At 45.1% G+C, this 21,889-nt stretch overlaps 1 protein-coding gene across 1 annotated transcript; it reads right to left on the bottom strand.

Moving 5' to 3' along the window:
- Positions 1 to 9,551: 9,551 nt before the first annotated feature.
- LOC149524568 (uncharacterized) lies at positions 9,552 to 21,546 on the bottom strand. Its single transcript, XM_089778059.1, has one exon. It carries the CDS (start codon positions 14,893 to 14,895, stop codon positions 13,735 to 13,737), a length of 1,161 nt encoding a protein of 386 aa, XP_089634185.1. The 5' UTR covers positions 14,896 to 21,546; the 3' UTR covers positions 9,552 to 13,734.
- Between the last annotated feature and the right edge of the window lie 343 nt (positions 21,547 to 21,889).

Genomic DNA, 21,889 nt, shown 5'->3' with positions numbered 1-21,889 from the left:
GAAGGGGGGCAGTGTCTGGGAGGCCAGTAGCAGGGGACCTCCCCATATCCGGCAAATTCCCTCATTTGAGATGGGTCAGGTGCTGAGGGTGCCAGGCCTGGGAGGTCCAACCTGTAGTTAAAACCGGACATCACCAGCTACAGAAGCACTCCTACTAGTGAAGCTATAGGAACCACAACTGGCAAATTTTACAAACCAACCAACCAAGTCCATACTAGAACGGTCTGCTGGGCATCTCCTTCTGAGTATATAAATCAAGAGCAGGTTTACTTACTTCTGAACTGTGAAATTAATCAACAATGAAAGACTATCATGCCGGGGCTGAAATACAGAAAGATAATATTGCAGGATTGTAGTGGTATTATGGACTCTGCTTTGCCCAGCATAACAATACCAGGCTATTATGATGTCACAAGTGAAATAACTAACATGATATCTGATAAAGAATGATTGGGATATAACAGGTGAGCTGCATGACTGATGAGCGATCATATTCCAACTGACAGCAGGAAGTAAATTTCTAATCTTCTGCTCAAACAATAAAAGGAATAGGCACAGCTGCATAGCATTTAAAGGAGCATGGTGACCATGGAAACACCAGCCTCACTTGTGCAGCGAATCACTGTTGCAGAAACAAATTCAAAGAGCCACAGGAATGGTCTAACAATCATTCTCTATCAATATCTGGTGTGATAAATATTAGCCCTGGAAGGAAGCAAGTTACCAAGTCTTCATCACGAGACAAATAGCAGCCCAAAGCCTCATTTCCTACTGGCACCGCACATGTCCTGCAAGGCAGCTCCTGGCTCCAGGACATCTTCCTGGGCAGATAGAACAGAATCCACTCAGCCATCCATCCTCAAAGCACACACCAGGAAGGGTTCCATCAACTACTGACGACTTAGTGTCACATTCCATTCTGGGAAAAGAGGGTTATAGCCAAGAAAATCTCCTTCGCAGTCCGTATCAAGACCTCTTTTTAATTAGAATTGATCTCTGCAGGCATAGTTAAAGTCTCAGCCTTTCTCTCCCTCCTGAGAGAGTGCCCCAGGACTCCAGGTGGCCTAAAGGCTGCTCTTGCCAATGGGAGTGATTGGTTTGTTTATCTATGGTCTCAGAGTTGACTGTGTTTGTAATGTTTCTTGTATTGCTGACTGCCACCTAGTGGAATTCATGTGGACAGACATTACTCCCTGTTCCTCTACCAGAGAGTGCAGGGAGAGGCAGAGAAGTGGGATGGTTGAATGATTTGAGTACAAGTATAGGCTGGTGGATACAGTCACCAGCCTGGGACAGAAGCAGCAAGAAACAGGCCTATTCTCATTAAAGTTGGGGGGCCACCTGGTAGCTCAATGACCAGGACCATCTCCAACCATGAAGTCCTACAGAACCTGCTCACCTTCTGCTGCTGTGACAGTGGAGCATTATTTTGCCCTTTCCTCCGTCATATCCCCTACCCAAAAATCATCTCACCCAATCACTGGATGCCATCCAGATGGATCTTATGATGCCCACCACTTACCTGTTGGGATGCTCTCCTTAACAGAGCCGGCTGGTGCCCTGGTTCTTAAAAGGGCAGACTTCTCTGTTGCTAAAGGTATGAGAGTCAGCCAGGGCTCAGATTCAGCTAGTACACACAGATACAGCATGCCAAGACCTCTCATTCGTCATAATTTAAGCTTTCATTTTAAATGAATGAAGTCGCTAGCTGTTATCACTGCTAAAAGAGCCTAAAAAATAGGAACGAAGCAGATCTGATGAAGTGATGTCTATTTGCATTAGCAAAATGCAGAACAATAACTCAGGCGTGGACTGCCCCATCATCTCACTGCACACTGACTTGATGTTCGGTGACAAGACTGATGGCATTAGCCATCGCATGTTTCATCAATGCCTGGGAAGAAGGGGAGGAAGAATTGTGTCCTACTCAGAAGGACAGCTCATTTTGGCCCCATGAGGAGTGGGTTTGGGAAAATATTTCTATTTTTCCCATCACCCACCTGAGAAGCTAGGCCCAAAGAACTTGGAGGAGAGTCCCACAGAGGAATCAAATTCAAGATCTACAGAAGGACAGAAATCATAAGAGCCTCATCAAAGGGGAACCAAGAGCTTAACAGTCCTCCTCTCTCCACTGCACACATGCTTTTCTATCAATGTAAAGCGAGTCACTTGATTTTTTTTGATGATACACCCAAAGATTCTCACCAACCCTTCCCCAAATCCTCAGTGATGATGAATGGGAGTCTTGTATGTTTTGTTAAGGAGAAATGAAGAATTGCTTTGTGATCCCTGTTCCAAAATGCCAGCACTGTCCGTGCTAAGGAAATTAAATATGAGCAATGGGCTCAGAAGGGTTGAACCCTACATTAATTATGCACAGGCCGATTCTGAAACAGGCATCTGGGTACCACATGTTTGATAATCTCACAGCCTTCATATATGAGTTTAGTTCTTAAACTGGTAAGGCTGATGCATATAAAGTTGTAGTGCTGACAGGAGGAGGTTATACAAGTGCTCGAGGAAACAATACACATGAGAAGCAATAAAGCCATTTATGTTTACTATAATAATCTTTCCCCACTATTAACTTTGAGGATTATGTTGATAGTCTCTCTTTCTGATGGACAGAAGATATTACATGTATAATCACCACTATCAGCAAAGTGCACTGGACAAAACCAGGGCTGAATTCCCTTTCTTCAGCTCTTTTATGGTCAAACTTATTCTGTATTCAGAGGTTTTTATTTCCTCATCATATTCAGCCACAAGCCTGTGTCTGGTGCCTCTGTCCAACCACCAGCTGACTGTGATCCACTGGTGAAAAAGCCACAGGAGGAGTCATTCTAGCAACATGGCAGCTGGGAGAGCAATAACTTGAGGGACAAGGAGCTAGGTAAATGGAAAGGGACTAGAAATTGAAGCATAACACTTCACTATCAGAATATCACAGAGCTGGATTTGACAACCACAAACACACTGGACACTTGTACATTTGCAAGCACCTCTGTGTATTAATTGAGTTCCCTCTACCAGTTCAGCTTTATAATTGGAAGTAACATGGGTCAACATGTAATTGGAAATAAATTCCCCTTTAGTATATTCTCCAGAGAAGGAAAGGTACTCTCATCTTGAGATCCTGTCTCTCATGGCCCCCGCCAGCCTTCTCCCTTGCATGTCTTTCCTGTCCTTTAACTGTTCTCAGCTGATGGATTTATTGCTCTCATTAACTCACAACCCCAGAGCCTAATTGAGCTACTGAGCCCCCATCACTTATACAGGCAGTCCCCGGGTTACGTACAAGATAGGGACTGTAGGTTTGTTCTTAAGTTGAATCTGTATGTAAGTCGGAACTGGCGTCCAGATTCAGCTGCTGCTGTAAATGATCAGTTTCAACAGCGGCTGAATCTGGACGCCAGTTCTGACTTACATACAGATTCAACTTAAGAACCCCAGGCGTCCCCAAGTCAGCTGCTGCTGAAACTGATCAGCGGCTGATTCCAGGAAGCCCGGGGCAGGAGCTTCCTGTAGTCAGCCACTGGTCAGTTTCAGCAGCGGCTAACTTGGGGACGCCTGGGGCAGAGCAGCTGGGGTGCTGCTGGGTTGGTCCAGTAGCGCCAAGGAGAGGTGCTGCGGGACCAACTGGCAGCGCCCCACCTGCTCTACCACAGGACCGGGGCTTTGCTCCACATCTCCCTGGTCTGCTGGGGGGGGGGGGCCCATTAGCTGCGCTCCCCCCCCCCAGCAGACCAGGGACACGGGGAGCAAAGCCACAGTGGCGGCGGGGTGCCGTGCCTCTGAGGCTTTGCTCTGGCAAAGCCTCAGAGGCGTGGGACCCCTCCGCCTCCCCGGCTTTGCTTCAGGTGTCCCTGGTCTGCTGGAGACGGTCCCCAGCAGACCAGAGGCACCAGGAGCAAAGTGGCACCGGTGGCGGAGTCCCGCGCCTCCCCGGCTTTGCCAGAGCAAAGCCTCAGAGGGGCGGGACCCCTCCGCCTCCCCGGCTTTGCTCCCCATGTCCCTGGTCTGCTGGAGACGGTCCCCAGCAGACCAGAGGCACCGGGAGCAAAGCAGCAGCGGTGGCGGAGTCCTGCGCCTCCCCGGCTTTGCCACAGCAAAGCCTCAGAGGTGTGGGACCCCTCCGCCTCCCCGGCTTTGCTCCGGGTGTCCCTGGTCTGCTGGAGACGGTCCCCAGCAGACCAGAGGCACCGGGAGCAAAGCGGCAGCGGCGGCAGGGTGCCGCACCTCTGAGGCTTTGCTCTAGCAAAGCCTCAGAGGCGCGGGACTCCGCCGCCACCGCTGCCGCTTTGCTCCCGGTGCCTCTGGTCTGCTGGGGACCGTCTTACAAAAACTCCCCAGAGTCACTGACTTTGGGAGGTAGGTACCACCATCAAGTGATTTAATCCCTAAAAAAGACCCAGGAAGAAACACTTAAAATTCTTGCAATGGGTACCCCAAGCTCTTTTGCCATAAGACAGCTTGAAAAAAGAAACAAAAACAAAAACTCAACCAAACAAAAAACAAACACACACAGAAAACAAACTGTGTCCCTGATAGCTGACCTCTCAGGCTAGGCAGGCAAGCACACAGATCCCTTGTTACTTTCCAGGACATAAGAAACAAATCATCACCTTAAAAAAAGGTGATTTTATTAACAAAAGAAAAAAGATATACTTGATAAAGCATACTTGGTTGCTAGGTGTTACGGAGCAACTGAGAATATACATTTCCCCCCTTATTTACTCATGATCTCTTCATGGTCCAGTCCCCTTCCATGACCCAAATTCCTTGGAGGCATGGCAGTCCACTCTGGGTCTCTCTCCCAACTCCTGGCTTAAAATTCACACAAAGAGAAATGGCAGCAGATATGTATTTATAATTTAAATTTCAGCACTGCATCTAATTGTTTTTTCTGGCTCCCTGCCAACAAGACCCTTAACTACCTGAGTTTAACTGTTTAGTCACCGAGTGCTGGCCAGGACTCCTATCCATCACATGCCCCATAAAGGTTAGGGTTCTGGTCCAGCACAGTAGACAATGGACAAAGGCCTTTGTACCAAATGAGCCAGGAGAACAAATCCGTCTCTCATTCTGATCAGATGTAACTCAAGATAATCCCCAAAAGGCCCCCACAAAAACATCTGAGGTGTAAGACATGCTCAGCTCTTTGCAGGTACTATGATAGTGAAGGCAGTTGATGTTTCAAAGGATTTGAGGAGAAAGCAAAGTAATATAAGGGGCTGCCACATCCTCCCTGCACATGTGAAGAAAATGCTGCTTCTGCTGTAGACACAGCTCCTGTCCAAACAGGAAGGCCCTACATGGATATAGTACTTCTCTATGTGGGAGCCTCTCTCCCATCTCAAAGGCACGGAACCAATTATTGGGGAAGGAGAGTGAGGGGAGAGAGTATGGAGTGTCCATTCATTTAGGGGTAAGTAAAGCTCTTCACAAAGACTAATTAATTCTATAGATTATTCCAGAAGCTAGGCCACAAAACCAGTAACGATCAAAGTTATGTGTAAAGGACAGTGTGCATCGAGGGCAAAGGCTAGACAAGCTTTAAATGATTCAAGTGACGTGACTTCCTTTTGGAAAGTATTCTATTGTCCAGCTTCACTGATAAGAAGATTTGCCTTAACACTAATCTTATTTGCTTCCTTTCTTAGATTAATTACATGATACTCCTGTTTATATTCTCTCTGCCCTCTTAAACCATCCCACTACCTCCTTGGTACTTGTATTCCTTCAAATTGTACACAATTAGGTCCCATCTTACTCATTTAGCTAAGGAAGATACCTCCTCTGTTTCTTGCGGTCTTCCCGGATGCTCTTGATAGTGCTTCTGTCACTAGCAATGCCCATTTGGTCTCTCAGACTGCAGGGAGAGAATTCATTTCAGTCATTGAACTCTGCAGAGTGAATTGTTTAGAGGACAAGAAGTGAGTTAAAGAAGCATTTTAAAAGGAGCTAAAGAGAGTTAGGCATACTCACAGCTCCTGTTGAAAATTAGTGCCAGTGAATGTCTAACTCCTTTGGTAAACTCCCACACTTTGCCTGCATTAGGACAACAGGATCATGCCCTGAAACTGAACATGTAGCATGAAAGGTTACTAATGGTCAGTATGTTACTTGTAACATAGATGAGAAGGACAGCAAGAAATAGCTGCTGCTGATTGGGAGACATCGTTAATGTCCAAATCACAAAACTAGTTTAAGTCCTTTAGTTTGATCTCTTCTTTCATTGCCCCCCATCTCCAGTTTTCTTCTTTTTTTGTCTCTTTCTCCTGTTCCACAGTTTTGCTTTCTCTTTTAGCTTAGCTGCCCATTCCCAATTTCTCAAGCATTGGAGACAATATTGTATAAGAAGAAAGATTCATAAATATAAGAGTAAGATACCAGTGTAGCAATATCATAATCCTTATAGCAGGTGGAAGGAAGCAGTGTCTTTATCATTCAATATATTTTGCCTACCAGTTTTCTAACTTTTACATTAATGTTTGAAAAGGAAATGGGGAACACAATTTGTAATGTATTTTACAATACTACAATTTTTAAATATAATCTGTCAACGTAAAAGTTATGTACTTAAAAAACTTTTACTTTGTTACCAACAATTCCTTAAGTCTGAAAGTATTATACATATAATTATTTCTTTTTCTATCATTTGCTGATAGTCTCATCTACATTTCATTTTGATTGTAATAAAAACTGTATTATACTAACAAAGTCTCTCAAACAATTAAAACCTTTCATTTATTGTTCATTATTTCTAGTGCTGCAAGAGTATTTTTTAATTTGCCAAAATCCTGTTCTCATTGATAATTTAGTCAGTCATATTTCTCCTATTATTAGTGCTGATTGAATAATATATAATAATAATATATTCAGCTCCTCTGTCAACTGACAAGTGCTGTTTTTTTTACCAGGTTGAATAATATCCATTGAGCGGTACTCGATTAGGAAAGGGGCTTTAGGGGCTGCAGCTCAGGTCCCTGAGCTAAAGAGGATCTTGGACTGCAGCCACTAAAATCCCTATGTTCTGGGCCAGCCCTTTCTTTTGTGGGGATGGGAGGCAGATCTGGGTGCTGCTGTTCCTCGTCCCCACTTTAAAGCCACATCCCCACACTGCCCTCCCTGCAACTCTCATTGACTGGGAATCGTGGCCAATCGGAGCTGCAAGGAGCAGTGTCTGTATGTGAGTGTAGGACAGCACAGCTGGTGCCAAATGGGAGCTGCTCCAGGTAAACACTTCACGCCTCGACCCCCGGCTCCAGCCCCGAGCCCTCGCCTGCATTCTAAGTCCCTAACTCCCTCCTAGACCCTGAACTCCAACAGCCAGCCCCAGCTCTGAGTACTGCCCCAAACCCTAATTCCCAAATTCCCTCCCAAGCCCCCACCCTAACTCAGGGTATGTCTACACTTGCTCCCTAGTTTGAGCTAGGGATGCAAATGTAGGCGACTGAAATTGCTAATAAAGTGGGGATTTAAATATCCTGCGTTTCATTAGCATGATCTCGCCGGTGCGTTACTCCGTTCAACAGCTGATTTGAACCAGGAAGTGCACACCAGGACATGTTAGTTTGAACCAAACCCCTTGGTTCGAACTAACGTTACTTGAGGAGCTTGAACTAGGGAGCAAGTGTAGATGTACCCTCAGAGCCCAGATTGTGAACTACAGCACCATAGCTCCCTCCTAGACCCACACCTGAGCCCTAAGCTCCCTCCTGTACCCTAACTCTCACCCAGACCCCCCACAACCTTCTGCCTGAGCCTCCCTCCTACACTCCAAACTCTTTGGCCCCAACCCAGAATTTCCTCTTGCATCCCAAACCCCTCATCCCAGGCCTGCATCCCCAGTTGGAGCCCTCCCTCTCAAACCCACTCTTCTGCCTCAACCCACAGCCCCCTCCCTCACTTTTGGACCTCATTTTAGTCCCTCATTTTTGGACCTATCCTGAAGCCTAGGGGCTCCCACAAAATCTAATATCCTGGGCCCCCACAAGAGTCAATACTGTGGGTTTAGTAGGCTGCAATCCTGAGCCTTTAAATTATTTCCACCTAGATCTTCCAGACTGTCAGCAAAGTCTCTCGGATAAACACAACTTGAAACAAAAAACTTCACAACAAAAGTTTCTTTCTCTACAGGCGCCTCTGCTTTTCAGTGTTCCCTCACAGTCTTGAAATGGAAGCAGAGTCAGACAATTCAGTCTTCTCATTCTCCATGGCATATAGAGGTTGACAGGTACTTCTCTTCCTACCACTGTCTCCCCACAAGTACGACAGAAGAGGAAAACTGTGTGCTGCAGTTGTTTCTAGAACTTGTCCTCTTTAGCTGAGAAGGAAGAGAGCCCTGCCTCACCCTATATTGGTCTGACGTGCTAAAGAGAACAGTAACCTATGGTTTCCCCATACACTGTTACTCTAGGACTACCAGACCACTTCTTCTCTCTGAATGTATTCCTCTGCTGTTCTCTGGGTCCCTGTCTGTCACAAGACTCCTGAAACAGGTTAGCCTGGCCTCAAGACTTCCCCCTCTGGCCTTAAAGGGTTAATATATCCTGTTACAAAGGGGATTTTCAAAGGCACCTAGGGGTTCATCTGCACTAGAAAAAGGGAGTGTTTTTATCTCATGTAGCTAACAGGTGGCTGACATGATATAAAACCAAGTGAAGAGAAGGCAATCTGTGGCTTCAACATGTGTTAGTAGGTCAAGTTGAGGACTATGGAGGAAACTTATACTGGTGGGAGCATTATGCGATAAGGCATAACAACCCCATCACACACAAGGTCAAGTTACCGAGGGCAACTGTGGGAGGATGGAGTGGCTGAGATCTCCTAGGGCAGTGGACACAGATGTGGAAGAGAACAGGAGCATATTTCTATCGCACTATCCAAAGCAATGAAAGCCCCCCTCTGACCATGTGGGGGTGCAGGTTGGTGATGGGATGTGGGAAGAGCTGTTGGTGGTACTAGGGCACTTGCAAGAAGGGATGAGGAAGTTGGTGATCGGAGGGGAGCCTGAGGTGACATGGAGTGTTGCTGCTCAACAGCTAGGGCAGGGGTGGGCAATAATTTTTGCCTGGGGGGCCACTTCAAAATTTTTTGAAGTAGTCCCTGGCCACCCCAGAAGGGGTGGGGCCTAAATGGGAAGGGGCGGGGATACCCCACCCCCAGACCAAGATGAATCTGGGGATGGGGGAGCCCCTTTTCTCACCCTTCCCACTAGGCACCCATACTCTGAAAGAGGCTTGGCACACTCCTCCACCCCAAGGCCAATCAGAGCCTGGGGGCGGGGGAGCACAGGAAGCCTCCTCCAGTCTTTCGAGGAGCCCATGGCACTTTGAAGGGCCACGGGCTCCTCGCAAGGCCGGGGCAGAGCGAAGGAAGCTTCATGCATCTCCCCCACCCCTAGGCTCTGATTGGCCTGGGGGCGGGGGAGCATGCGAAGCTTCCTCCACTCTCCCCCCCCACCCTGCGAGCAGCATGTGGCGCTTCAAAGTGCCATGTGCTCCTGGCAGGGTGGGAGGAGGCTTCGTGCACTCCCCCGCCTCCAGGCCTTAATTGGCTTGGGGGCAGCAGGGCCTCCATAGGTCGGATCCACCTGCTTGGCAGGCTGGATCTGGCCTGCAGAGTCCCTCTTGCCCACCCCTGAGCTAGGGTGAGTAGCAGTGCCTGGGCTGGGAGGGCTGATCCCTCTTGCTGCCTCCCCGCTTTTCCCAGCTACTGTTCCATGGCGCCCATGTGCCAATGGGCAGGAGAGAGAGGTGAAGCAGAAAGCAGGTGCCACTTTGGCCCCTAGTGACTGGGAGGAGTCACTGAATGGAAATCCAGATGTGTGGCAGGCAGGCAGGAGGAAGAGGTGGAGCCTCTGAAGTTATCAGTGTCAAATGAGATTAGGGTGACCAGATGTCTAGGGTTGCCAGATGTCCGGTATTGAACCGGACAGTTTGGTATTTTTGCCTCCTGGTGGGTAAAAAAATTCAGAAAATATTAGACACCTAAAATGTCCGGTACTTTCTGATTTTTTCCTGGCCAGGAGGCAAAAATCCCGGACTGTCCAGCTCAATACGGAGGCATCCTGATAACTCTAGGGCTTACCGGGTTCTGCAGAGGAGCTGTCTGGCCCGGCGCAGGGAGGCTAGATGGCAGGCGGCCGCTGGCAGCCTGTTAGGACCAAAAAGCCTTGCCATGCGGTTTTTAAAGAGGCTACACTGGGTTTTTTGTTTTGTTTTTTTGCTTAACAACTCTCAGGGACTTTTTTTTTTTTTTTTTTTAAACTCAGCAAACTTTTTCCTGGCATGTTTCTTTGTTATTTTTTCTAAAACCATGTGGCAACCCTACAGACATCCCAATATTAGGGACTTTGTGGTATATAGCCAACTATGCACGTACACACCCCCTCAAAAAAGTGTCCCACTTTTTCACACTTGCTATCTGAGATGTGTAACATTTGGCAGATCTGCTAAGAAATCAAAGAATAAAACCTTGCTACCTGTAGCAGGCCCAAGGCCCCTGGTGATTCACTTGGGAGTACGTGTTCCAAAGTGCATGGCGGGGGAACACAATTTCTAGGCTGTGTTTCTGATGCAGTTACAAAACAGCAATATGTCAGGAAACTAGGACAGGAGGGATATTACAGGAAGAATGACCCAGGATTAACCCATTCTATGGAAGAGATTACAAACAGAAAGTGCTGCTAAGGTAACAGGATGCCATCCACAACCAGGTCCTATGTCATAACCACTCTTGGGGGCGGAGGGACACTCCTATAGAAGCTGTGGGACACGTATAAACAAAATGAAGTGAGACAGTAGCTCTGTTTTCTGTGGGCTTACAAAATGTTTCCGACAGTGCTGCTATGCTGGCAGCACTAACACAATGTCCTGTTTGGTTGCAGGTATTGGGGGAAGATTAATCTTGGTCAATCTGCAGATGGAACCATTTTAAGGACAAGAGGCTGTGTGATGATAAAGCCATTGAGTTAAAGAGGCAGTCTTTTTATTGACAGGTTAGTGTGCGCTGGTTGGGTATGGCTACAACTATGTTTTATTTTATGTGATTTTTTTTTTATAAAGAGGAGTCATGGAGTCAGTTAGGGCTGGGTATTAATCTTAGGTAAACCTGACCCATGTGAGCTCCATGTCAAGGAACTGGCACCAGGCAATAAAGACCAGTGTCTTTTCAGCACAACTTTTTGTTCAACCTTTATTACAGAGGTTGCCTAGAATTCACTCAATCCTAGCCACAATGGGTTTTAAATTAGACTAGAAACTGTCTGGGGAAAGGGCCATGACTTCTTGTATGTTTATTCAGTGATTAGTACTGTGAGCCCCCACATTCAGACTGCAGCCCTTGACTTTACCACATTATAAAGATAACTTATGCAGCAGTGGCAATACCCACGGACTCAGCGGAGAATCAAACTGTGTTTCATTTCATATTGCTGTGCTCCAGAAAACAAACATGATGGAAAGTGGGAATTCTTATAAATAAAAGGTGATCACCTGGTTTTATGGTTTTTCCTCACACTGTGGAGGAAATGCAGGACATATCTATGAGCACTCAATACTAGAGTTGGGTGAAATTTTTCATCCAAAACTATTTTTCAGGGGAAAAAAAAGCCAATTCAGTGATACTGAAATGTTTTCCAAGTTTGTATGCTTCATCAAAGTGTTTCAGATGTCCCTTCAAAATCCCAAAACAGCAAAATATTTTGCTTTGAAGCTGTCAAATTAAACATTTAGATTTTTCAATATGAAACAATTTTATGTCAAACTGTCCTTCAATTTCATTTAAAAAACAATTAAAAACATTGTAAAATGGTCAAAACCAATATAAACTGTTTCAGTTTTGTCTAAACCAAACATCTCATTTGACCCAAAGCAATTTAAAAAAGCCCTTTGCGATTTGCCAACAATTCTGAAAATTTTCACTTTGGTTCAACCACAAATTATTATTTCCTCTCCTCTTTTTCAGAATTTCCAACAAACTGAAAAAATCCAATATTGACACAGCTCTAATCCCCATCTCATTGTACAATCCTCTGAAGAGCACCCTGAATTGCTGTATTATCCTGTCCCCATTATGCTGACCTGCAAACTGCTCCCTTGATTTATCTTGCAGCTGCCAATCCCCTTATCATTGGCATCAATTCTGTGTTGTCAATTAAAAAGATTATCTTTCCCAGCACACAGCTCTAATTATAATCTAACTCAGTTTATCTGAAGTACATTTTGGTAGCATTTCCATTATGCAAATATAAATTTATTATCCACTCATTATGTTTTGACTACAGTGTTGCTAATTAGAGGCAATTTAACTGCCTTTAAAAAAATCTTTTCCTTTCCATGCACTTTCACTAAGTTGAAAACTGTACAGAACACACGTTGAGCACAGCATCAGCAAAGAAAACCTGCAGTTAACAGCTCTGTTTTAATCACCTTAATTGACTTTCATTATGTAGAAAGCCACTTATAAAGCGCAAATTATTCTGATTGACTTCAGTTTGGTGACAGGAATGTGAAAGATAAGGGGCAGTTTATTCTGATCATTTTTGTAATGCTATTATAGCCCAAATGCTACATAAATTTGATGCAGTTGCCTAGCTTAACTAATCCAGTTACAGAATTTCCTTTTGTAAAGGACTATGGAGAAAAACTGCTTCAGGAAATTTGAGGTTGTTTTGAAATTGGACTGTTTTCAGAATTTAGGCCCAAATCAGTAGGGGACAAAGGAATCAGAGAAAGCACCAATAATAGTGGCAAAATGTCTTCCTGCGGATCCAACCCAGCAGCATGGAGTGCCTCGCTTGATAAACTTCCCTAAAACCACCACCTCTGCACAGCCAGCAGCCCACTCCTTAGTCATGAGACCTTTCTGGATTGGGAAGGGAAGGGGAGAGGTCCCAAAGTGCACAGAGGAATTAATGCCTTTTCAGGAGACATTATCTTTATTCTACATTCATTCTGGTTTTTCTGAAGTTCTTTGCTGGGATCATGGTGCTTAGCATAACTCAGCTCTTGTTCCTGTGCTCACTTGGCCTAGCCTCATTGTTTCAAATCACCGAAGGGCAAAGGGATTTTTTTTTTCTGCCAAAAAGAAAGGAAGCTATGTGAGAGTGTGTCAGGAGCCACTATGCCATCAGTGACTGCAAAAGGCTTAATCCCTACAAATCTTTCACTGTTGTCCGCATAGGGAAAGAGGATTTACTTTTATTACAATTCCCTGTCCATTTGGACATCTCTGATGATGACAACTTGCTTTTGCTTCTGTTAAGGGATTACCATGCCACCTTGCAGTAATTTTGTTAACTTTTCTTTCTTAGCTGATCATTAACCTAAATACCTGTTACTGTTAAGAAAATACTGTTACTGTTAAGAAAAACAAACTATGCTCCACTGCACTCAACCATTTCTACTCCTGTAGGCTTTGTCACTGTATGTCAATATAAGCTTTTCCTATCACACATACAGGAGTGAGGGAGCAATTGTACTAATTTAGGCTATGTCTAGACTGCAGGCTTCTTGCACAAGAAGCTTTGTTTGGAAGAGATCGTCCGAAAAAACTTCTTGCTAACGAGTGTGTCCACACACAAAAGCGAATGGAAAAAGCGATGCGCTTTTACGAAAGAGAGCGTCCAGACTGATTGGATGCTCTCTCGCATAAAAGGCCACCCAGAACCACTTCAGGCAGGGCTTTACGTCACCACTTGCTTCCAAGTGCTGTTGTTGGAGCCTTTCAGAGACACGTGCTTAAAGGGACCCCCCTGGCCAGCCGTTTCTCTGCTTCTGCTGTGTGCTTGATGCCTCCTCGAGGGACAGCAAAGCTCTTGCAGTTCCTGCAGTGGTTGCCCTGTTCTTTTTTGGATGTCACAGCTTCTCTTGGTGCCATGGAGCCGAAGCTGCCCCTGGGCATGAGATGGCCCCACACGGCCATGCTGCAGTTTCTGCAGCACTTTCTGCCAGCTGCCTTCCTGGTCCTGCACGACCTGGACCCCAAGCTCAATCTGGGGATCATTTCTGTGGCTAGGTGTGGCACTCCTTGGTCTGCGTGGGGTCGTGCCAGCGCTCTTGTGGCTAGCCTGCTTCCAGCCATGGCGACCCCCTGACCCCTGGCAGGATGTGTGTGGCCTCCGCTGAGCCTGGGAGCAGGATCCGACCCCTGCTCAGGGGCTGCCTGCTGCGTCCACCTGCTGCACAGTAATGTAGAATGTGGTTGCACATGCATGGACTGCAGCACAATGTCCAGCCCGAACGACACTCGCCCCCTACCTCCTGTGTGCCTGCCTCCCCCACCCTGAGTGTTTGAGAAAGTGACACCTGAAGATCCCTCCCAGGCATCCAAGGAGGCCTGGGAGACATCCTGGCTCACAAGCACTGGCTCAAGGGAGAGGGTCATGGTGCCCGTCGCCTCCTCCTCTTCCGCGGCCAGTTGGCCCTGGCCCTCCTTTGCGGAGACCTCTGGCTGGGTGATCACAGGGGTCTCGAGGCCTGAGTCAGTGAAGATGGGTGGGGAAGATGTTTCCCCACCCCCCAGGATCTGATGGAGCTCCTTGTGGTAGGGGCAGGTGTGGGGTCCTGCCCCTGAGCGCGAGCTGCACTCTCTGGCCCGGACATATCCCTGGCAGAGCTCCTTCACCTTACTCCAGACCTGTTCCAAGGTCCGGGATGGGTGTCCGCGCTCCGCCAGGAACTCGGCCATCTGGCCATAAGCGTCCGCATTTCTGTGTTTGGCCCAGAGATCTTGTAATGTCTCCTCCTTGCCCCACAGTTCAAGGAGGGACTCCGGGCTAGACCAGGATGAAGCACACCTCATCGTCCGCCTGACAGGGTCCTGGGACCATTGGGTCTGTTCCCAGTAAGGGCCAGAGGGGTAGCGAGGTGCTTGAGGCTGTGCCATGGGTCTGAATGCCTATGGCAGGGAGAGCCATGCGGTCAGGGTGCTGCTCTGAAGCTGGTTTCCTGACACAAGGCTTGTCTGGGGTACCTGCAGCTTTAAGAGGGGCCAGAAGACAGGAACTATAGGAGTTGTGATTATTTTGTATGGAGTGGCCACCAGGGCACCTGTGGTATTTCCTGGAGATCTCTTCTTTCAAGCCCCTCCCCCCATCCACACACACCTTTTTGTGAAAGAGATCTTTTGCAAAAAGGCTTCTTCCTCGTAGAATGAGGATTACCAATGTTGGAAAAAGCCCTCTGTTCTTTTGATTTACTATTGAAAGAACACAATTGCAGTGTGGACGTTGCTGTTTTTCCGACAAAGCTCTGTACTGTAGACATACCCTAAGTATTGGGGCATTAAGATTTTACATCCATACATAGCTCTCTTCACCCCTAACCAAAACATTACATTCAGATGTCATTCTTTTAGGGTACATCTACACAGCACCCTAAACTCAAAATAAGATACGCAATTTACGCTATGCAAATTGTGTATCTTATGTCAAATCTATTTCAAAATAGCTTATTTTGAAATTTGGCGTGTCTACACAGTGCCAAATTTTGAAATAACATGCTATTTTGAGATATCCCTTAACCCTTGTGGAATGAGGGTGCCGAAATAGCACGCCCGTTATTTCGTAAAATATTTTGAAATAATGTGCGGCTTCCATGCAGTGTAGATGTACCCTTAGAGCCTAAAAAAATATACTTTACCCCAGGGTTAAATATTCACCAGAAATATTTCCATCCCTAAGTTTAAAGGGGAGGGAAAAAACCCAAACCTTTAAATAAATTGGAAATATATCTTGGAACAGACTTCTACAAATTTAACCTTCAAACATATGATTCTCCAACCTAGCAACACTAGGGGTCCCCAGTGGACTTTCAAAAGTTTAGGGAGAAAAAAAAGAGACCAGTTTTCTTGAACTTCTGTTCACAATGAATCCCAATGTCCCACTCTCCTCCCATGCCAAGCTCTGTTGATACCAGGGGCAAAAACAACATTAATGTTCCAATGTAAAGGAAGAAAGAAACCATAGTGTTGTGCCTATAGATAGATTCTCTGGGAGTGGGTTTACTTTCTATCTAGAACCAAGTTTCAAAGCTTTTTGTCCATTAAATTCATAACCAGAAGTGTTATTTTGAAATTGAATGTGGTTGTTTTAGATGATTTCTTCTTGGAGATTTTATCTTTAATTTCTTGAGAGAGTTCAATGTTCATGTAACTGAGGGTATGTCTACACTACAAAGTTAATTGGAACTCACAGACGTTAGTTCAAATTAACTTTGATAGGCACTAAACATGCAAACCGCTAGTTAGAACTTAATTCAAACTAGCGGTGCGCTTAATTCGAACTAGGTAAACCTCATTCTACGAGGACTAACGCCTAGTTCGAATTAACTAGTTCGAATTAAGGGCTGTGTAGCCCTTTAGTTCGAACTAGTGGGAGGCTAGCCCTCCCCAGCTTTCCCTGGTGGCCACTCTGGGCACCACCAGGGAAACTCTTCTGCCTCCCTCCCGGCCCCGGAGCCCTTAAAGGGGCATGGGCTGGCTACGGTGCCCGTGCCAGGTGCAAACCTGCCAGCACCCAGCCAGCAGACCCTGCACCTGGCACAGCTCGAGCCTGGAGCCTGCCCAGGTCCGCAAGAGGCGGGCGCCCACCTGGTCTAGTGCAGACATCGTGGACCTCATCCACGACCTCCTCACTAGGCACAGGAAAGTGGCCGTCTAGGGCAGGAGAGCTGCCAGCCAGGCCACCCAGGAGCAGGTTGGCATGAAAATCAAGGTGGTCCAGTGAGACCCCCAACCCTGAGCCCTGAGCTTAGAATGGCTGTACTGGGTCAGACCAAAGGTCCATCTAGCCCAGTAGCCTGTCTGCCGACAGCAGCCAACACTAGTTACCCTGGAGGGGATGGTCCGAAGACAATGACCAAGCCATTTGTCTCGTGCCATCCATCTCCAGCATTCCACAAACAGAGGCCAGGGACACCATTACTACCCCCTGGCTAATACCACTCCATGGATCCAACCTCCATGACTTTATCTCACTTCTCTTTAAACTCTGTTCTAGTTCTAGCCTTCACCGCCTCCTGCAGCAAGGAGTTCCACAGGTTGGCTATTTGCTTTGTAAAGAAGAACTTTCTGTTGTTAGTTTGAAGCCTGCTACCCATTCATTTCATTTGGTGTCCTTTAGTCCTTCTATTATGGGAACTAATGAAGAACTTTTCTTTATGCACCCACTCCACACCACTCATGCTTTTATAGACCTCTATCATATCCCCCCTCAGTCTCCTCTTTTCTAAGCTGAGAAGTCCCAGTCTCTTTAGCCTCTCTTCATATGGGACCTGTTCCAAACCCCTGATATTGTAGTTGCCCTCCCCTCTCCCACCCTCTCTCTTCCCCTCTCCCACCTTCTTTTCCCAGTCTCCCCGAGTTTTGTTCAATAAAGAGAGTTTCTATTTTTGAACAAAATGCGGGACAATGTAGCACTTTAAAGACTAACAAGATGGTTTATTAGATGATGAGCTTTCATGGGCCAGACCCACTTCCTCAGATCAAATAGTGGAAGAAAATAGTCACAACCATATATACCAAAGGATACAATTAAAAAAAATGAACACATATGAAAAGGACAAATCACATTTCAGAACAGGAAGGGGATGCGGGGGGGGGGAGGGAGGGAAAGGAAGGAAGGTAAGTGTCTGTGAATTGATGATATTAGAGGTGGGGAGAGTGGGATGTTAATGAGTTAATGGTATTAGAGGTGATAATTGGGGAAGCTATCTTGGTAATGGGTAAGATAGTTTGAGTGTTTGTTCATTCCTTGTTGGAGAGTGTCGAATTTTAACATGAATGACAGTTCAGAGGATTCCCTTTCAAGTGCAGATGTAAAAGGTCTTTGTAGCAGAATGCAGGTGGTTAAGTCATTGAGAGAGTGTCCTTTCTGGTTAAAATGGCAAGAAACTGTTTTTTTCTTTGTGATCTTGTCTGATATCTGTTTTGTGGGCATTAATCCTTTGGCGAAGTGTCTGAGATGTTTGTCCAATGTACATAGCAGACGGACACTTTCGGCACATGATAGCATAGATTATATTTCTGGATGCGCAGGAATATGTGTTCTTGATCTTATAACTCACTTGGTTAGGTCCAATAATGGTATCAGCAGAATGAATATGTGGACAAAGCTGGCAATGGGGTTTGTTGCAAGGGAAGGTACCAGGGTTGGTATTAGTGTGGTATGTCCTGTGGTATGTCATGTCCCCTCTCGATCTTCTCTTTTCCAAACTGAACAAGCCCAATTGTTTCAGTCTTCCCTCATAGGTCATGTTCTCTAGACCTTTAATCATTCTTGTTTCTCTTCTCTGAACCTTCTCCAATTTCTCCACATCCTTCTTGAAATGTGGCACCCAGAACCGGACACAATATTCCAACTGAGGCCTAATCAGCGCAGAGTAGAGCGGAAGAATGACTCTACTGTTAATGCATCCTAGAATCATGTTGGCTTTTTTTGCAACAGCGTCACACTGTTGACTCATATTTGGCTTGTGGTCTACTATAACCTCAAGATCCCTTTCTGCCATACTCCTTCCTAGACAGTTGTTTCCCATTCTGTATGTGTGAAACTGATTGTTCCTTCCTAAGTTCATTTGTTCTTATTAAACTTCTTCCTGTTTACCTCAGACCATTTCTCCAATTTGTCCAGATCATTTTGAATTATTACCCTATCCTCCAAAGCAGTTGCAACTCCCCCAAGCTTGGTATCATCTGGAAACTTAATAAGCATCCTCTTTATGCCGATATCTAAATTGTCAATGAAGATATTGAACAGAACCGGTACCAAAACAGACCCCTGCGGAACCCCACTTGTTACTCCTTTCCAGCAGGATTGTGAACCGTTAATAACTACTCTCTGGGAATGGTTATCCAGCCAGTTATGCACCCACCTTATAGTAGCCCTATCTAAGTTGTGTTTGCCTAGTTTATTGATGAGAATATCATGCAAGACTGTATCAAATGACTTACTAAAGTCCAGGTATACCACGTCCACCACTTCTCCCCTATCCACAAGACTCGTTATCCTATGAAAGAAAGTTATAAAGGCATGTTTCCCGCTGGCTCCATACAGAGAGCAATGACAGCTTTGCTGTTGGTCTATACAAGCAGCAAATTAATCTCTGTTTGAGTCAACTCATCAGCATGTTATAGGAGCAGAGCCAAATCTCTGCCTCTTGCCCATCTCGAGGGATTAGCAACTGTATTATTCCTCTGCATATAGGCCCAGGTTGCCCCTATGGCCACATAATAATATGTGTATTGTTTCCCTTTATGTCCCCACATGGGCATATAATAGTGTCCTAATCTTATTTGAGCCACCCACTGATTTTACACTTCAGCTATAAACTATGAAGAGATCACTTCCTCTGTGCAGACATCATAGCATTTCCATATGACAACAATTCTTTCAGCATTGTGGTGCATTCTCTCAGAATCCAGATGCCCGAGTAAGAAAGGAAGAAAACTGTTCTGCTTTTGTCCAAGTTGCAGTCCTTTCACGGTCTCATTAAAATTTCTTTTCTAATTAATGCTATGTGAGGCAGAGTTTTATGTCATTTGAGATCAAAGTGTTTGAGATATCCTTCAGCATGCAAGGAGGGCAATCTTTTTCATTTCCATAATTCATACAGCTAGGGCTTTATTCATTATTTTCCACTGTAACTTTTAATAGACATACAAGGACAGAGCCTATGGATATTATGTTGTATAGAAGTAGATTTAAGCAGTCCCATTCAGTACCCTGCTCACAAAATGGGGGGTGGACTTTATATCGTGTCACAACAATCCTGGTTGTAACAGGAAATGAGGCAGTTCCTGCCCTAATGACCTCGCAGGACAGGACACACAGAACACAGTGGAGCAGGCAGAAGTGAAAAGCAACTGACTGTAACCACAAGGGTGCTACTTTTCACGTGCAGTAGTTGGTATGTTTTCTTGTAGCGCTAGCTCTTGGAGGTGTTGAGTGTCTGAGAATGTTAGCTTATTTTTGGTTGGCTGGGTTTTTAACATTTAAAAGCAACCCAACTGTATTATTTTATTTAAAATGGCATCATATTTTAAGCCAGTCTCATCATGTTTTGGGTCCTCCTTCATGCTTTGTGAATAATACATGTTAAGAGCTTAAATTGCAGCAAGGGAGGTTCAAGTTGGACATTAAGAAAAACTTCCCAACTGTCAGGGAAGTGGTTAAACACTGGAATAAATTGCATAGGGAGGTTGTGAAATCTTCATCACTGGAGATATTTAATAATAGGTTGGACAGACACCTGTCAAGGATGGTCAGTGGTGCTTGGTCCTTCCGTGAGGGCAGGGGACTTGACTTAATGACCTCTCAAGGTCCCTTCCAGTTCTAGTGTTCTGTGATTCTGTGATATCCCATCTTTGACTTTTCTCAGTGAATTCCTGGGGAATATGCCCCATATTTCTGATCAAAACTTTGGAATAGTGATCCCAATGGAGAAATGATCCCAGATAATTCTTTACAGATTTTACATTAAGATTACACGTGCAAGAGCAGAACTTAGAAAGTCTAGTCAGTGCTGTGTGAATGCTTATACCAAGTAAAATTCACTCTTTTGCAAAGGGCCCGCAAAAGGCCTCTGCACTGGATAAGTTCCACTTAAATTCTACTTCTGGATTTCAGTATTGCATAAGTCTGATTCTACCTGTTGGCATAGAAGTAAATTTTATCCAGAGTGCAGGCATGAGCCACAAAGTTTATATTTTATGTACTTCACTAGTAAAGCTCACTGCCTTCATTTAAGCAGCTCCCCAGAAACAGGAGACATAGCATCCATCTTCCTGAAGCTCAAACTGATGCACTTTGATAAGCAACCTAAGTTTAAAGGGCTGTCATTTTAATTCTGAGTATCTTACAGCTCTACAATTCATCTCTTTGCCACCAACGAGCAGTATATGATGCCCCTACATCATTTCCCCAATAGCATTTTGCTTTTTTTGTTTTGTTTTTGTTTTTTGCTTTTTTTCTTAGTATAATAGTATAATATGCTTAGTATAATAATAACTTATTAGTATTTTTAAAATGCTCTATAGGGCAGCTGCTCAATTAATATTGCATTTACACTTTGCTAGTGTGTTGTGCAAAGTGCTTTTCAGCAGGATTTCCAAACCAGTATTTAGCCCTTTTTGGGAAAAAAATGGCTTTAGTTATACAGTAGTGCCAGAACCGAGGCTTAACAAATACAAATTTCCATGTGCAAACCCTTTTAAATGTGTAAAGACATTTGTTAATGCTGGAAATGACAGAATGGCATTGTGGAGTTAAGGGCTCCACAATAAGAATTCATTCTAAGAAAAATTCATATTTTATTCTTAAATCATATTTCTTGTCTGCTTTTTAAAAATTTGGTCTCCATTAGAAATATCAAAGAGCAATGTAAAGTTGGACAGGACAATTCCATGTAGAGTCAAACTTAATACAACCATGATATGGTTGTTGAGCTGATGGCAAAGAACATTTCCTTTAAATCTTGTTTCCCAAACTGAAATAATAAAAAAAAAACCTCTTTTGAATTTGCAAAAGCGGTGAGGAGTCCTGTGGCACCTTATAGACTAACTGAAGTGTAGGAGCATAAGCTTTCGTGGGCAAAGACCTACTTCGTCAGACATGCATCTGACGAAGTGGGTCTTTGCCCCACGAGAGCTTATGCTCCTACACTTCAGTTAATCTATAAGGTGCCACAGGACTCCTCGCCGCTTTTGCAGATTCAGACTAACACGGCTACCCCTCTGATCTTTTGAATTTGTTTTCTATGAAGTCACAAAATGATGATTTGTCTTTAAGATGGAAGCAGTGCTATACATGATTAAAGTATCATCCTAATGAGACAGGTCCCGCCTTGGGCTGATAAGACATAGAACAAGGATTAGCAGATGT

Source organism: Pelodiscus sinensis, chromosome 4 (assembly GCF_052426305.1).
Source record: "Pelodiscus sinensis isolate ZL-2025 chromosome 4, ASM5242630v1, whole genome shotgun sequence".
Taxonomy (NCBI): Eukaryota; Metazoa; Chordata; order Testudines; family Trionychidae; genus Pelodiscus; species Pelodiscus sinensis.
The sequence above is the reverse complement of the archived record's forward strand: the minus strand, read 5'-3'. Positions and strand labels throughout refer to the sequence as shown.

What these genes read in the sequence shown, in the direction of transcription:
- LOC149524568 (XM_089778059.1), bottom strand. Translation starts at nt 14,895, where the DNA reads ATGGCACAGCCTCAAGCACCTCGCTACCCCTCTGGCCCTTACTGGGAA.